Source organism: Garra rufa, chromosome 10, assembly GCF_049309525.1.
Source record: "Garra rufa chromosome 10, GarRuf1.0, whole genome shotgun sequence".
Lineage (NCBI taxonomy): Eukaryota > Metazoa > Chordata > Actinopteri > Cypriniformes > Cyprinidae > Garra > Garra rufa.
The window spans coordinates 20,741,023-20,755,194 of NC_133370.1; the positions used below are offsets into that span (position 1 = coordinate 20,741,023).

At 40.8% G+C, this 14,172-nt stretch overlaps 1 protein-coding gene across 1 annotated transcript in view; it reads left to right on the forward strand.

Moving 5' to 3' along the window:
- The window catches only part of LOC141344518 (uncharacterized), a 35,589-nt gene extending 21,630 nt beyond the window's left edge, over positions 1–13,959 (forward strand). The window contains exons 6-8 of the mRNA XM_073849396.1: positions 9,389–9,455; positions 10,144–10,255; positions 10,377–13,959. Of these exons, the coding sequence (XP_073705497.1) occupies positions 9,389–9,455; positions 10,144–10,255; positions 10,377–10,851 (654 nt within the window). The 3' untranslated portion in view covers positions 10,852–13,959. The remainder of the gene's footprint in view (positions 1–9,388; positions 9,456–10,143; positions 10,256–10,376) is intronic.
- The last annotated feature ends 213 nt before the right edge of the window (positions 13,960–14,172 follow it).

Genomic DNA, 14,172 nt, shown 5'->3' on the forward strand with positions numbered 1-14,172 from the left:
AGCAAAATAGACCTCATCTCAGTGCGCAAGCCTGCCTAGTAAGGGAGCTCGGTACTGAGTGATAGTTGTATCACGGTCTGTGAAGGCCGGAGAGGTCTGGGGTGTCATACCGTGCCCTACAGGGAGGGACTGCCGCGAGGGAACGGTTACTAAGACCTGAGTCCGGGTGGGCCATTGTTGTAGCGCAACCAACAGACTTACTCCTCGTCCTCCCTGGACTTGCACATTGTCTGTGCAAGGAGGCTCGCTGGGGAAGGGCGTACTTGGGCCCCGGAAGTCAGCTGTGAGCCAGCGTTACTCAGAAAGAGGCAGCTGGCAAAGGGAGGAATCGGAAGACGAGCGAATGTGGCTGGCCTACCGATATACTCCAAACTAGCTGCATCACGGGGTGGAGTCGCCATCCTGCAGGTGGGTGGACTGCCGTGAGAGCCGAGAGGCTGCACGGTTGAGTTTCCCTGCTTCAAGTGAATGGCAAGTAGCAAATCTGCTACGTTGGACTCCATGGGAGCAGATGGGGAGGTTGTAAACCTCTGTCGTACATGGCAACCCAACCCGTGGTAGCCACGGGCTGGCTTGACGGCCAAACTGCGGGAAAACGCCAGTCCGGAGTGGGCCGAGGTGCCATGCCCATCATGGGACTCGATCGTGCTGAAGCGGTCTCACATGAACAAGCTTAGCGGCTCTAAGCGGCTTAGAGCTGTCATGTGCCCCAGGAGCCTCAAATTTGAGAGGACCGCTAAGTTGTGCCTGATTGACTCAGGAACTACAGCACTGACTGCGCGCTCCTAGTAGTAAGGCGGGCTGTCTTGTGGACCGAGTCGGGCTCCCGACCGAGGGAACGGATTCCTTCGGTTGGCCTGAAGGACCAGATGGCGGGGGTGCAGAAGCACCAGGTCCCCAAGTTCGCACAACGGAACTCACGAGTGGGCTGGCAAAGCACCAGTCGAAGAGACGGTTGATGATGCGAAGTCCTGTCTGCCGAAGAGGAGACAGGGGAGCTCCCATGGCCTAAAAAAGGCAGGAAGGAGGGGGACTGGCCAAATGGAAGCACCCCACGCTGAAGAGCTCGACCCCCGGAGCAGACCGCCGAGGGGGTGTGTGTCGGGGGGAAATCGAGACGCGACAGCGGGTGCCCTTCAGGCAGATGGCTGCAACCCAGCCCTGGAGACGGAAACATACCTGTATGTGCTTCGTCGTGAGCGAGTGTGCCGACAGCCTGAGAAGGGATCGGGACAGAGCTCCATCCAGGGCGGATATTAACCCACCACACTTAACTGGACACGTGAAGTCGGGACTGAGAGATCCCGACCTCGTCCCGGGGGAGGGACAGGCTGGATCGCGTCCTTCGCCAGTAGGAACGCGACCTCCGCAGGCAGAACAGAGGCACGCCTGCCCGAATAAGAATGTAAGGGGTACCTCTGAGTCTGGGCGGACGCCTGGGGCCGGGCCGTACCGTCCGTATCAACCAGCGTAGTGGTATCAAGGGAACGTTGACCGACGTGACCGTGGTGGGGCAGCCTAAGGGGAGACAGGGAAGGGGACAGAACCCAGAAGGATGAGCGTCCTGGGGAAGTGTCTAAGTGCACTAAGCAGTGCTTACCTTCTTCCCTGGATCCCGCGCTGGCGAAGACCAGCCGCGAGTCTGGTTCCGAGGAGTGTAAGTGCTGCTCAGGAAGGAAACTCGAGGCCGAAGCCAGAGGTGAGAAATTTGCTCTTTTTGAGAAAATGTGGGTACCGTCGACCGTTGGCCGACGGCAGCATTGAAGCACACAGTGGCTCCCGGCCCTCCACCGGGAGCGGGGAGCGTAGATGTTAGCATCCCCTAAGGAGCAGTCTCAATCACCTCTGGAGGCCCGCGTCAGGGACGTTTCGCAGTTTTCTTGCGAGTGTCTCGGGCCGGTCCCTGCGCCGCGGGCGGCGCCACTCTCCTGCGGCTGGCTCTGCGCTTGCGGGCCCTTCTCGCCGACCTGGCGTCGTGGGCCTCCGCAGGGGGGCGAGCCGTAGATGTTGCGGCCGCAGGGGGGCGCCCTCGGCGACGTGCAGGCGGAGGCGGTGCCTCCGGCGGCGGGATGGAAGCATCGCGGCGGGGCAGGATGTGAAGCGCCTCCGTCTGTCTCTGGGCTGCCGAGAACTGTTGGGCGAAGTCCTCGACAGAGTCGCCGAATAGGCCCCTCTGGGAGATGGGAGCGTCGAGAAAGCGTGCTTTGTCGGCATCTGCCATCTGGGCCAGAGAGAGCCATAGGTGTCGCTCCTGGACCACAGCCGTGGACATCACCTGACCAAGGGCCCGCGCCGCGACCTTCGTCGCACGAAGGGCGAAGTCGGTGGCAGCGCGGAGTTCCTGCATCGTACCTTGGTCAGGACCACCCTCGTGCAGCTGTTTCAACCCCTTGGCCTGGTAGACCTGCAGGGTCGCCATCGCATGCAGGGCCGAGGCGGCCTGGCCCGCAGCGTGAAAAACGCGGCCCGCAAGGGCGGACGAGCGCTCACACGCCTTGGACGGGAGACGCGGCCGGCCCCGCCAGGTGGCAGCGCCACGGGGGCAGAGTTGCACCGCCATAGCGCGCTCGACCTGGGGAACCGACGCATACCCCCTGGCCGCCCCGCCATCAAGGGTGGCGAGGGGAGAGGAGCTGGGCAGCGGGCGAGATGAAAAGGGCGCCCGCCAGGTCTTAACCAGCTCCTCGTGCACCTCCGGGAAGAATGGCACCGGGGGAGGGCGAGGCGATGCCGCCGGAGCCGTCCCCAGGAACCAGTCGCCCAGCCGAGAAGGATCGGCCGAGGCCGATGGAGTAACCTCCAGGCCGATCCCCCTGGCGGCTCGGAGGAGCATAGCCGAGAGCTCGGAGTCTGCCTCCGACGGGGCAGCAACCGCGGAGGGGCGCCGCGCCGCCGGAAGAGCGTCCTCACCCCCTGACTCTCCCTCTGACGCAGCGTCAGACATCTCTTCCTCCTGAGGAGCGCCAAAGGAGACGCCCAGCCCGGCTGGCGGGGAGGCGTACTGCTTTGGCATCTCGACGGGGGTATGCTGGCGGGCGGAAGACCGCGGGGCTTTTGGAGCCGGCGGAACGTTCGGCACCGTGACTCGAAATTCCCCCTCGTGCCTCGCCACAGCGGCGGAAAAATTCCGCAGGCCGTGGGGCGCGAAGGGGGGCCTGCCCGCGAGCGAGCGGCGAGTCCTCAGCATTCCCATGGTCATGCTTTCGCAATGAATGCATGAACCATCCGTGAAAGCTGCCTCAGCATGTTCGATGCCCAGACATGTGAAGCAGCTTTCATGTCCGTCCAGTGAGGTGAGGAAACTGCCACACCCAGAAGCGCACGGCCGGAAAGCCATTCTGAAAAGAACGTCTTTACACAGCCGTGAGAAATTGCTCTTTTAGTCCCGGTCTGCCCAGGGAGGAAACCGCGGCACCACTGTGCACTCAATGGGGCTTGCTCGCTGGAACGCAGGAGGCTTTTATGGCCGTGAAAACGGCCGCCCGCGGGACCCCGCTGGCGGCGCCGAGAAATTCACTCTTTCAGCTTTTGTTGCTCTTTTTCGATCGGCGCACACCAGCAGAGAAGTGCAGCAGGAACGTGAAGTTCTTCTTCTTCTTTTCTAGGAGAAGCAAAAGGCTTGAGCATGAAGGCTCTGAAAGCGAAAGTCTGTTTGAGTGATGCGCGCCGCCATCTTATATACCCGTATGTACGGGGGAGTGGCCGACGCGCACGTCCACTCGCCAATTTGCAATTGGCCTTTTTATATAAGGCTCAGAGATGATCGGTCTCTCGGGCGAGATCCCATGTAACGTCGAAGTGATTCGACTGAAGGGGAACTCATATTATGTTAAACTAGCTTCTTAAGATCTAGAGATGATTGGTGCAGGAAGCTAAACACTGATCTCCTCTTAATCATCCAGAGGAACTTCAGGTTTTTTCTGTACCACATGTCATCAAAATTTCAGTTTCTTTTCTGCAGAAGTACAGGGCTCAGCCACAGATGTGAGGAGCTCTCAGTGCCAAGTAAATAGGAGTCCCTTTTGTTTCTGTTTAACACACACATGCACACTATTTAAGCATTCTGTCTGGAGGACTGAACACATACAGTTGACATGCTGTACAAATCCAGTCCAGCATTGTGAAATCTCATCCTGCTGTATAACAGTACTACTAATAACAGTACATTAAGCCTCACATATGTTCTGATTGGCTGACATTACATCATGTCACACAGCAGTTTCACGTTCAGGGTGGACAGACAAATTACTTCTTGCTGGAAACTTGTCTTATCAAACTGGGCTGCTCTTGAGGTTCACATAAATCGACAGAAACATTATTGACTGCCAAACCAGGGCAATAGTATTCCCTCTGGACTGGAATGTGTACTGTCACGTACCATTACATTTGATGCTGAAGAAATTAAACAGTTCCTCTGGCATACATAGTTTATTCTAATTAGATGATTGGTCTTTGGGGAGAAGTCAATTTAATATGAACACTATTAGTCTGAATATTAGTCAAGAAGTTAATGTTTGATTTTGACCAGTTATTTTCAACCAGGGGCCTGGGGCCCACTAGGGGGACTCAGCATGAAAAGAGCCACATGATGGCTTTAAATTCTCACAATTCTGTCTTTTTTTCTCTATAACTCTCTATAACAACTGTGAGTTATACTGTAACGTCTGACTCACAAATTCACAATTGTGACTTTTCTCACAATTGCGAGTTCTTCAGAATTACGAGAAAAATAATTGCAAGACACAAACTCGCATTTATGAGAAAAAAAAGTCAGAATTGCTAGTTATTAAATCAGAATTGTGAGATATAAACTCGGAACTGCAAGAAAAAAGCCTGAATTGCAAGATACAAACTCGCATTTGTGAGAAAAAAGTCAGAATTGCAAGAAATAAACTAAGATATAAAAAAGTCAGAATTGCGAGAATAATGTTAGAATTCCAAGATACAAACTCGCATTAGAAAAAAATGTTAGAATTGCAAGTTACAAAGTCAGAATTGCAAGAAAAAAATTACAAATTGCAAGTCACAAACTCACATTTGTAAGAGAAAACGTCAGAATTGCAATATACAAACCCACATTTATGAGAAAAAAGTCAGAACTGCAAGATCTAAACTTAGAATTGCCAAAAAAAAAAAAAAATCAGAATGTGAGAGAAAAAGTCAGAATTGGAAGTTATAAAGAATTTTGAGATATCAACTGGGAATTGTGACAAAAAAGTCAGAATTGCAAGATACAAACTCGCATTCATAAAAAAAATGTCAAAATTGGGGAAAAAAGATAGAATTGCAAGTTATAAAGTCAGAATTGTGAGGTAAAAGTAAGAATTGCAAGATACAAACTCGCATTTGTAGGAAAAAATGTCAGAATTGGGAAAGAAAAAAAAACTTATTTTTGTGAAAAAAGTAAGAATTCCAAGATACAACTTGCATTTATGGGGGAAAAAAATCTTAATTGCAAGATATAAACTCGGAATTGCAAGAAAAAAGTCAGAATCGCGAGATAAACTCGATTTGCAGGGGGAAAAGGTCAGAATTGTAAGAAAAAATTATTGCAAGATATGAAAAAAAGTCTGAATTGCAAGATATAAGCTCATATTTGTGAGAAAAAAAAAAGTTGTGAGAAAAAAGTTAGAATTGCAAGATACAAACTCACGTTACGAGAAAAAATGGCGAGTTATAAAGTCACAATTGTGAGATATAAACTTGGAATTGGGAGAAAAAAAGTCAGAATTGCAAGATAAAACTTGCATTTGTGAAGATAGAAAATCAGAAATTTGAGATAAAAACATTGCAAGAAAAAAAAAAGTCAGACTCACTAGATACAAACTTGGATTTGTGAGAAAAGTTTATATCCCGCTATTCTGACTTTATATCTCAAAACTGTGAGTTTATATCAAGCAATTCTGAGAAAAAAAAAAAAAAACTTTATTTCTCAGAATTGAGAGTTTGAAATTTGTACTTTATAACTCACAATTGCGAGTGGAAAAGTCAGAACTGCTAGATGTAAACTTGGGAAAAATGTCTGAATTGTGAGATACAATACATACTCATAAAAAAAAAAGTCTGAATTGTGAGATACAATACATACTCATACATAACTCATAATTCATAATTTCTTCCTGCAACAAGAACCATTAGACCAAGGTTTCCATAAATGGAACTTGGATAAATGAGGGAATTTTTAAAGTGTGATAGACCTGGAAAAGTCATGTAAATAAAATAAAATCTAAATAATTTTGTTTTGTTAGTTATGTCAGACTCTAAAATATTTTATTCAGTTTCTATTTTTGAGCAAAATTATTATTAAACATAATTATGATGACTAGAAAATTAAAATGTAAAAAAAAAAACTTTTATGAATAAATTGATTATACCAAGTGTAAACTCTGAAAAGTTTTAATTTATTAAAAGTTTTAATTTATTGAATCTTCCAGAATTATGAAAATTGTGAAATATTTGTAACATGTTTACATATTTACCACAGCAGTATTTTTTAAATAGTTTTTACATTTTCCATTCAAAGAAAATATATTTTTTTAAATAAAAAAATAAATAAAGTTTGTTTATTTAATTTCAGTCTTTGTATTACTTCAATATCAAATGCCTTGGCAACTAGTTGAAACAAAATGTTTCTTTATGTTTTATTTCAGTTATGTTTATTTCAAGTAATAAAATTGTTTTAATTAGCAACAATAACCCTGTTCTCCAGACATCTGCTCAGCTGACTCTTGGCCATCCTGAGTGTGTAGGAAGTATGGCAGTGGGCGTCCTACCTCTCTCTCCTCTTAGATTTCAGTGACCGGCCTCATAACTGTAGCTTTGGTATTTCTTTTCCAGCTGGATTGTAGGGTTACTGCCGCTGCCCACAGACCAAAGACTAAAATGAATAGTCTCCTATAGGCTGGCAGTGAGGGTGCTCTCCTCAAAGAGCTGAGCTCTGTTTGTTTTTGTTTCATTTAAAAAGATGAGTGCATAATGCATGTGCTGAACAGTAAGCATGACTCTACATGATATAGCAGTGACTCAGAGCAAATAAACCGAGGCAGCAGACAGAGTGGTGTAATAATAGTACGCCGCTGCCATATAACATGTGGGCTAATGGAGATTCATGGTTTGCAGCGAAAGCATGTGGTTTGGAGTCCAGTTTTAAGAGCTCAGTCTCAGTGCAACAGTGCTGTGGAATCATTTAGTGCAGTGTGAGCTCTGGTTCTGCTTCAACCACACACTTTTATAATGAAGCCTGAAAGACAAAACCATTTCATGGTAAATTTGTCACTTTTTCCATTCTGAATCTGATTAATCTTTTTTTTTTTAATCTGTAAAGCAATTTGACCATTCAATCTTATTCATTCTGATTGAATTGTCAGTCATAATAGCAAACAGATGCATTTTCATGAAAAAAAAAAATTTGTGCATTTCAAAGTCACAGAAACTCTAGAACATTTTGTGCTTTCATGTTTTAATCAAACAAATATTTCAACAATTACTGATGCAATACACTACTGTTCAAAGTTTGGAGTCAACAAGATTAGTTTTTAAAGATGCTCACAGAGGCTTCATTTATTTGACCAAAAATACAGTAAAAACAGTAATAATGTGAAATATTGTTTCACTTTTAAATGACTGTTTTGTCTTTGACTGTTTTCTATTTTGATATATTTTAAAATGTCATTTATTCCTGTGTTTGCAAAGCTGAATTTTTAGCAGCCATTATTCCAGTCTTCAGTGATCCTTTAGAAATCATTCTAATAACATTTCTTATCATCAGTGTTGAAAATAGTTTAGCTGCTTACTATTTTTTAAATGTTTCTAGGCTTCTTTTGATCAATTTTAATGCGTCATTGCTGAATGAAAATGTTAATTTCTTTAAAATAACAACAACTAAAAATAGTAACCTCAAAATTTTGTGTTTTGTATGTTAGCCCGTTTCTGCCACTGAATAAAAAATTTAAAAAAGGTTATTGTGACTTCTTTTCTCACAGTTCCAGTTTTTTTCTCAGAATTGTGACATAAACTCACAATTGTGAGAAATAAAGTCAGAATTGTAAGATAAAAATTCACAATTCTGACTTTTTTTCTCGCAAATGTGAGTTTGTCTCACAATTCTGCAATTTTTTTCCGCAATTCTGCCTTTTTTTCTTAGAATTGTGAGATATAAACTTGCAATTGCGAATTATGAAGTCCAATTTGTCTCACAATTCTGACTTAATTCTGACTTTTTTTCTCAGAATTGTGTGATATAAACTCAATTGTGAGTTATAAAGTCTGAATTGCGAGATAGAAACGCAATATTTTTTCTCATAATTGAGTGATATAAACTCACACTTGTGAGAAATAAAGTTAAGAATTGTGAGATAAAAATTTGTGATTCTGACTTTTTTCTCACAAACGCATGTTTACATCTCACAATTCTAACTTCTTTCTTAGAATTGTGATATATGTTCTTTTTTCCTCAGAATTATGAGATATAGTCACAATTGTGAGAAATAAAGTCAGAATTGTGAGAAAAAGTCAATATTCTGACTTTTACTCAGAATTGCATTATATAAACTCACAATTGTGAAAACAAAATAAAAATTGTGAGATAAAAATGTATGATTCTGACTTTGTTCTCACAAATACGAGTTTAAATCTCAATTCTGACTTAGATTGCAGTTCTTTTTTCCTCAGAATTGCATGAGATAGTCACAATTGTAAGTTATAAAGTCAGAATTGCAAGAAATAAAGTCAAAATTGTATCGCAATTCTGGCTTTTTCCCTGTAAATACGAGTTTATTACGAGTTTTTTTTTAGAATTGTGTGATATAAACCCACAATTGTGAGTTATAGCCATAATTACAAGATATAAACTTGCAGTTCTTTTTTTTTTTTGTAATTGTGTCATATAAAATCACAATTGCAAGAAATAAAGTCAGAATTGTAAGATAAAAATTCACTATTCAAACTCTTTCTTGCAAATGTGTGTTTATATCTCACAATTCTGACTCTTTCCTTGCAATTCTGCCTTTTTATTTAGAATTATGAGATATAAACTTGCAATTTCGAATTATGAAGTCCAATTCTGATTTAAGTCGCAATTCTGAGAAAAACTCTGTCACAATTGTGAGATAAAAAGAAAAAGACAAAATTGTGTTTATATCTTGCATGTTGGCAATTTTATTTCTCAGAATTGTGAGTTTATGTCTCTCTCTTTTTTTTTGAGATTTTTTTTTAGAAGTTTTTTTTCAAGAGGTCAGACTCACTAAAAACCAGCATGGCCAGGCTGGGAGACCTTGGCTTGCTGGCAAACCAAGGCCAGCCAACTCTGCCTTAAAACTTGGTGAAATAAATAACGGTATCACAGTGGGAGCTGAAATCCTTTGACTTGTTTTGATGTGTTTTATCACAGGAAAATCTTGAGACTGAGAGAGCCAGTGCTCAGACACAACCTGTATCTCCTGAACCCACCCTAGCAGGTATGTGGTTATTAATCCTGACAAAGGGATTCGGTTTTCATGCAATTCTGTCTGAGACAAAATCCTTCAGACAGACTGAACTAAAACAAGACATTGCATAGTTCTGAGCAGTAGTTGTTTCTAATGTTTCTAAAAATTCTAACATTACATCAGAATGACCATTAAATCATCTCCTAAATCTTTTAATGTTTTCAGATGCAAAGTGGCCTTTTGAATTGTGTATCACCACCATCTAGTGGTTCACAACTGAAACACTTTTTCTTTCCTGTTTGTATGTGTGTGTGTGTGTGTGTGTGTGTGTGTGTGTGTGTGTGTGTGTGTGTGTGTGTGTGTGTGTGTGTTTTAACTCTTGGGGCTGATGAAAAACTGTCAGCAAGTGTATGATGTGCAGTTTCTTTTAATAGCATAAACAAAAAACAAAACAGTAAAGAAGATAAATCAGTGATTCAGCAATCTTAAAGAAAAAGTGTTATACTACCACTTGTCAGTGAGCAAGATTGCAATCTTCAATCTACAAAGGTCAATCTTCTAAGACCAGAATGCTTTTAAATGGAAGTAATAAAGCAGAATTTTCTCTGCCTCCCAATTCTTTTAATAGAAAGTAATCTTTCCCAAGGTGATCATGAAAAAGATTTGAGGCAGAGCAGACTACCTATCAATAATTTCTGTTTTCTCTGTTGGTTTTCAGAGCTCAAAGAAGAACGGAGAGTCATTCAGAGGGATCTGAACGACCAGAGTTTAATAAGCAGCTCCCACAACACAAATAATAAGACCACTAGAAACCCACAAATCCATGCAAGGTCAAGTCAGCTTTCTAGAATAAGTGTTTGTATTTGCCTGAGATAAATGTCTTAAGCATATATATATATATATATATATATTTTTTATTATTATTATTATTATTTTTTTTTTCTTCTATAGGGAGACACACAAACCTGCTCTCTCTGCGAATGAGTTGGAAAGGCTGAATCCATTAAACTCAACTGTTTCCTATTTGAAGCCATGTCCGCCCAGAGACCCAAACCACATCCAGAGTGATCCACCATTAATGAGCTCCTCAAGTGCTGAATCCACGCTTCGAAATTCTGCTTTGGATCATGGGGACAGAGAGCACAAGTACAGAGGAAATTCACTAAGAGCTTCAGCCTTCAAACTGGTTCCAGCAGCCTCAGTTAAAGCATCCGGATCTGTAAAAGACTTCTTCCTAAAGATGGAGGTAACTAAAAATAGTGACCTAGTCTGTCTCCAGCCCGCTCCTCCTGCAGTGCAGAGAACAGCCAGCAGGGGGCAGAGGGGGAGCAGACACCCATGTCTTCCTCAGGCTGAAGGCCTGCTCAGCTCAGCTTTAGCTGTACCCAGAGTGATAAAACACAAACCACAAGCTGCTGATCTTTAAAATAAACTTTATTTACCATTTCAAATTCAACAGTTTACAGCTGACAAGACTAAGACAATTTCAATGCTGTTTGGCCCTAAAATTGAAAAGACACGGTTAGATATGTTTGATAAACTACTGAGCTCATGTCATTGTGCTTGTCATTCTACTTCAGTTTTATATTGCCATGAGCACAGAAGTACACATACACTATTGTAAAGACATTGCTTCTTTTAGGATGCAGGATATGGGAGAAAAAGGGTTTCTTTTTTTTGTTCCGCATTTTCTGTTGCTTTCAAACACATGTATTTTTAAAGTGCCGGGACAACATGAAAATACATGACACTGTTTGGAACAAACATTTCATTAACCAAAAGAATTCACAGTTTCAATTGAGATATGCTTATTCTGTTTATAGTTAGAATTAATACAGCAACAAAACTGTGCACAATGGATATTTCCATCTTGGACCCAGAGGTATTTGTGCGCGTATGTTCCACCAGATTCTAGACACAGCCGTCACAATTACATTTACACTACACTGCAAAAAAAAAAGGCTTATCTTTTGTCTTGTTTCAAGTCAAAATATCTAAAAATTCTTAAATTAAGATGAATTTACTAGATAAGCAAAATGCACTTAACTTAGTTTTTCCCCCTGGAAACAAGTCAAATTATCTGCCAGTGGGGTAAGTAAAATATTCTTAAAACAAGAGTTTTTTTTACTTACCCCACTGGCAGATCATTTTACTTATTACACTGTAAAAGTTTTCACCAGTTTCAACTTAAAAACTTAAGTTTAGCAGCTGCCTTAAGATTTTAAGTTAGATCAACTTAAGTCATTTAAACTCACAAGTTATATCAACTCATTTTATTGTAATAAGTTAAAATGACTTGTAGTTTTAAGCTGATTTAACTTAAAAACGGAGGTTTTTAAGTTGAATCTGGTGAAAACTTTTTACAGTGTACTTATGTGGGGTTTTTTTTTTCACTGGAAACAAGACTACAAATCTAACGTAATTTTGCTTATCTAGTAAATGCATCTTAATTTAAGAATTTTCAGATATTTTGACTAAAAAAGGCAAAAATACTAAGTAAGAAAAGCCTTTTTTTGCACTATAAGAAATAGTAAAAAATAGTTTGAGAGGCCAAATTAGGAGCAACGTCCACTTATAAGTGTTCGGTTCTTCTTAGAAACATATTTGAATCATTTCAAATCATATTCAAAGATTAGCATACATGTTGAAACATTCTTTCCAGGTGATCAAATGTGCTTTCTCTGTTTCTTTTTACATTGTGCATAATGAAACTGCATTACAGGTCGACAGAAATGTTCTTAAAGGGTTTGCAGCACTACAAATACAATACTGAGATGAAGATAATAACATTGTTGGCTTTAGACTGTGTCCTTCTTCATCAATACACGATTTCTATTTGACCAGATGCTGCTGTAAAAAGCATTCCTGTATTTTTCAAGTTTCAGTCCAAAGCCTTAGTTTGGAAATGCGTTTGAGATCAGCTGGTTTGAAGAGGTTTAGGGAAAACATAAAAAATAAAATAAATGTAGTGTCACTGAAACATTACTATAACTGATGATAAAATATAGTTTTAGTACTATAAAAATAAAAAGGAAAAATCTCTTACAAAGGTAGATTCTGCTTGTTAAATGGCAAAAACAGGTAATTACATACTGATTAAAATTACATAACATCAATAGCAAGAACTAGGTTTGACTCAGCAGTTGAACGTTCACTACACAGAACACTCTGTACACATGACATTAGCTACGTTACAATAAGAAAGTAAAAACAACTAAAAATAAACCCCACTAGAGCAACCCACCCTGATAAAAACAGAAAACACAAAAACATACACATCAGTTGAGTTTTTGTCTTTTTTTGTCTTTTTTTTTTTTTTTTACATTACTGTACAACAGAGAGAGAGGACGAGAGGTGGGGAACAGTGCAAGAACGGCACTGATGCATAACGTGTCTATTGTTATTGTCAAGGTCTGTTCACATGGTCTTCATGCCACGTTCAAGGTCTGAAAAACGAGAGGGCTTCAATCTTGTGCATTCACATTTCCGACAGCGATTATTCATACTGTAGCTACTGCGCATGTAGCCAGCTAAAGTGAACCAGTAAATAAAAGTGCTGTTAGTCTCACGACACCTAAACTGCCGCTCTAATCTACTGCGCCCGCTGTCTAACTGTCCAACAGAGGAAAAGCTAGAGTTTGTGACCTGCAGGTATGGTTGTGCTAAGACCAATAAACCTCTAACTACTCCCCTGAGTGTCCAATACCTCTTGTTAGGCAGCAGGGTTACTTTTATTCTTCTCTCTCTTTTCCCTACGTCTAAAAGTTAGATTGTGTTTTGTATATTTTTGGATAAAATCTTTAAAAATATATATATATCATACCTTCATGCAGAGATTAATAAAATGTACATAACAATGATGTAGACTATTATGCCATCAGGGTTTTGAATACTGACTTTATCTGTGACCTGCTCCATCATTTTGAATCATTCTGACCCAGAAAAACTAAATTAAAGTCACACAATATCAAAATGAATACAAAAATATTTTAAGATGGTTTATGGCACAAATACTTGAAGCATACTGAACGTATAACACATTTAGGGTACATATATTTATGATTTTACCAATGTGCCAAGTCTTTTGATGACTGAAACACGATTACATGAGGGACGACACGATCAGTAAATTGAACTGCATCTTTTTTTAACGTACTTTATGATGTTCATTTGTTTTTTCTTGCTGTCCACCTTTTTCCGATGAGCACTGTCATGTTGAGTTCTAGGATGGTATCGTGTTCTGGTCTCCATAGTATGACAGTGCCACGTAAAAAAAAATTACAATAATAAAGTTGGTGTAATATTTTGAGAATAAAGTTGAAATATTTTGTGAATAAAGTTGAAATTGCGAGAATAAAGTCAAAATATTTTGAGAAAGTTTAAATGTTTCGAGAATAAAGTCGAGGTTTTGAGAATAAAGTTGATATTATGAGAATAAAGTCAAAATGTTTTGAGAATAAAGTCAATGTTTCAAACAAAGTCAAAATGTTTCAAGCATAAAGAGAAAAATTCAAGAATAAAGTCGAAATTACAAGAATAAAGTCAAAATGTTTTGGGAATTAAGTCAAAATGTTTTGAAAATAAAGTCGAAATTTCAATAATAAAGTCTAAATGTTTTGAGAATAAAGTCTAAATGTTTGAGCATGAAGTCCAAATTTCAAGATTAAAGTCGAAATATTTAGAGAATAAAGTAGAAATATTTCGAAGATAAAGTTGAAATTATGAGAATAAAGTCACAATGTTTCAA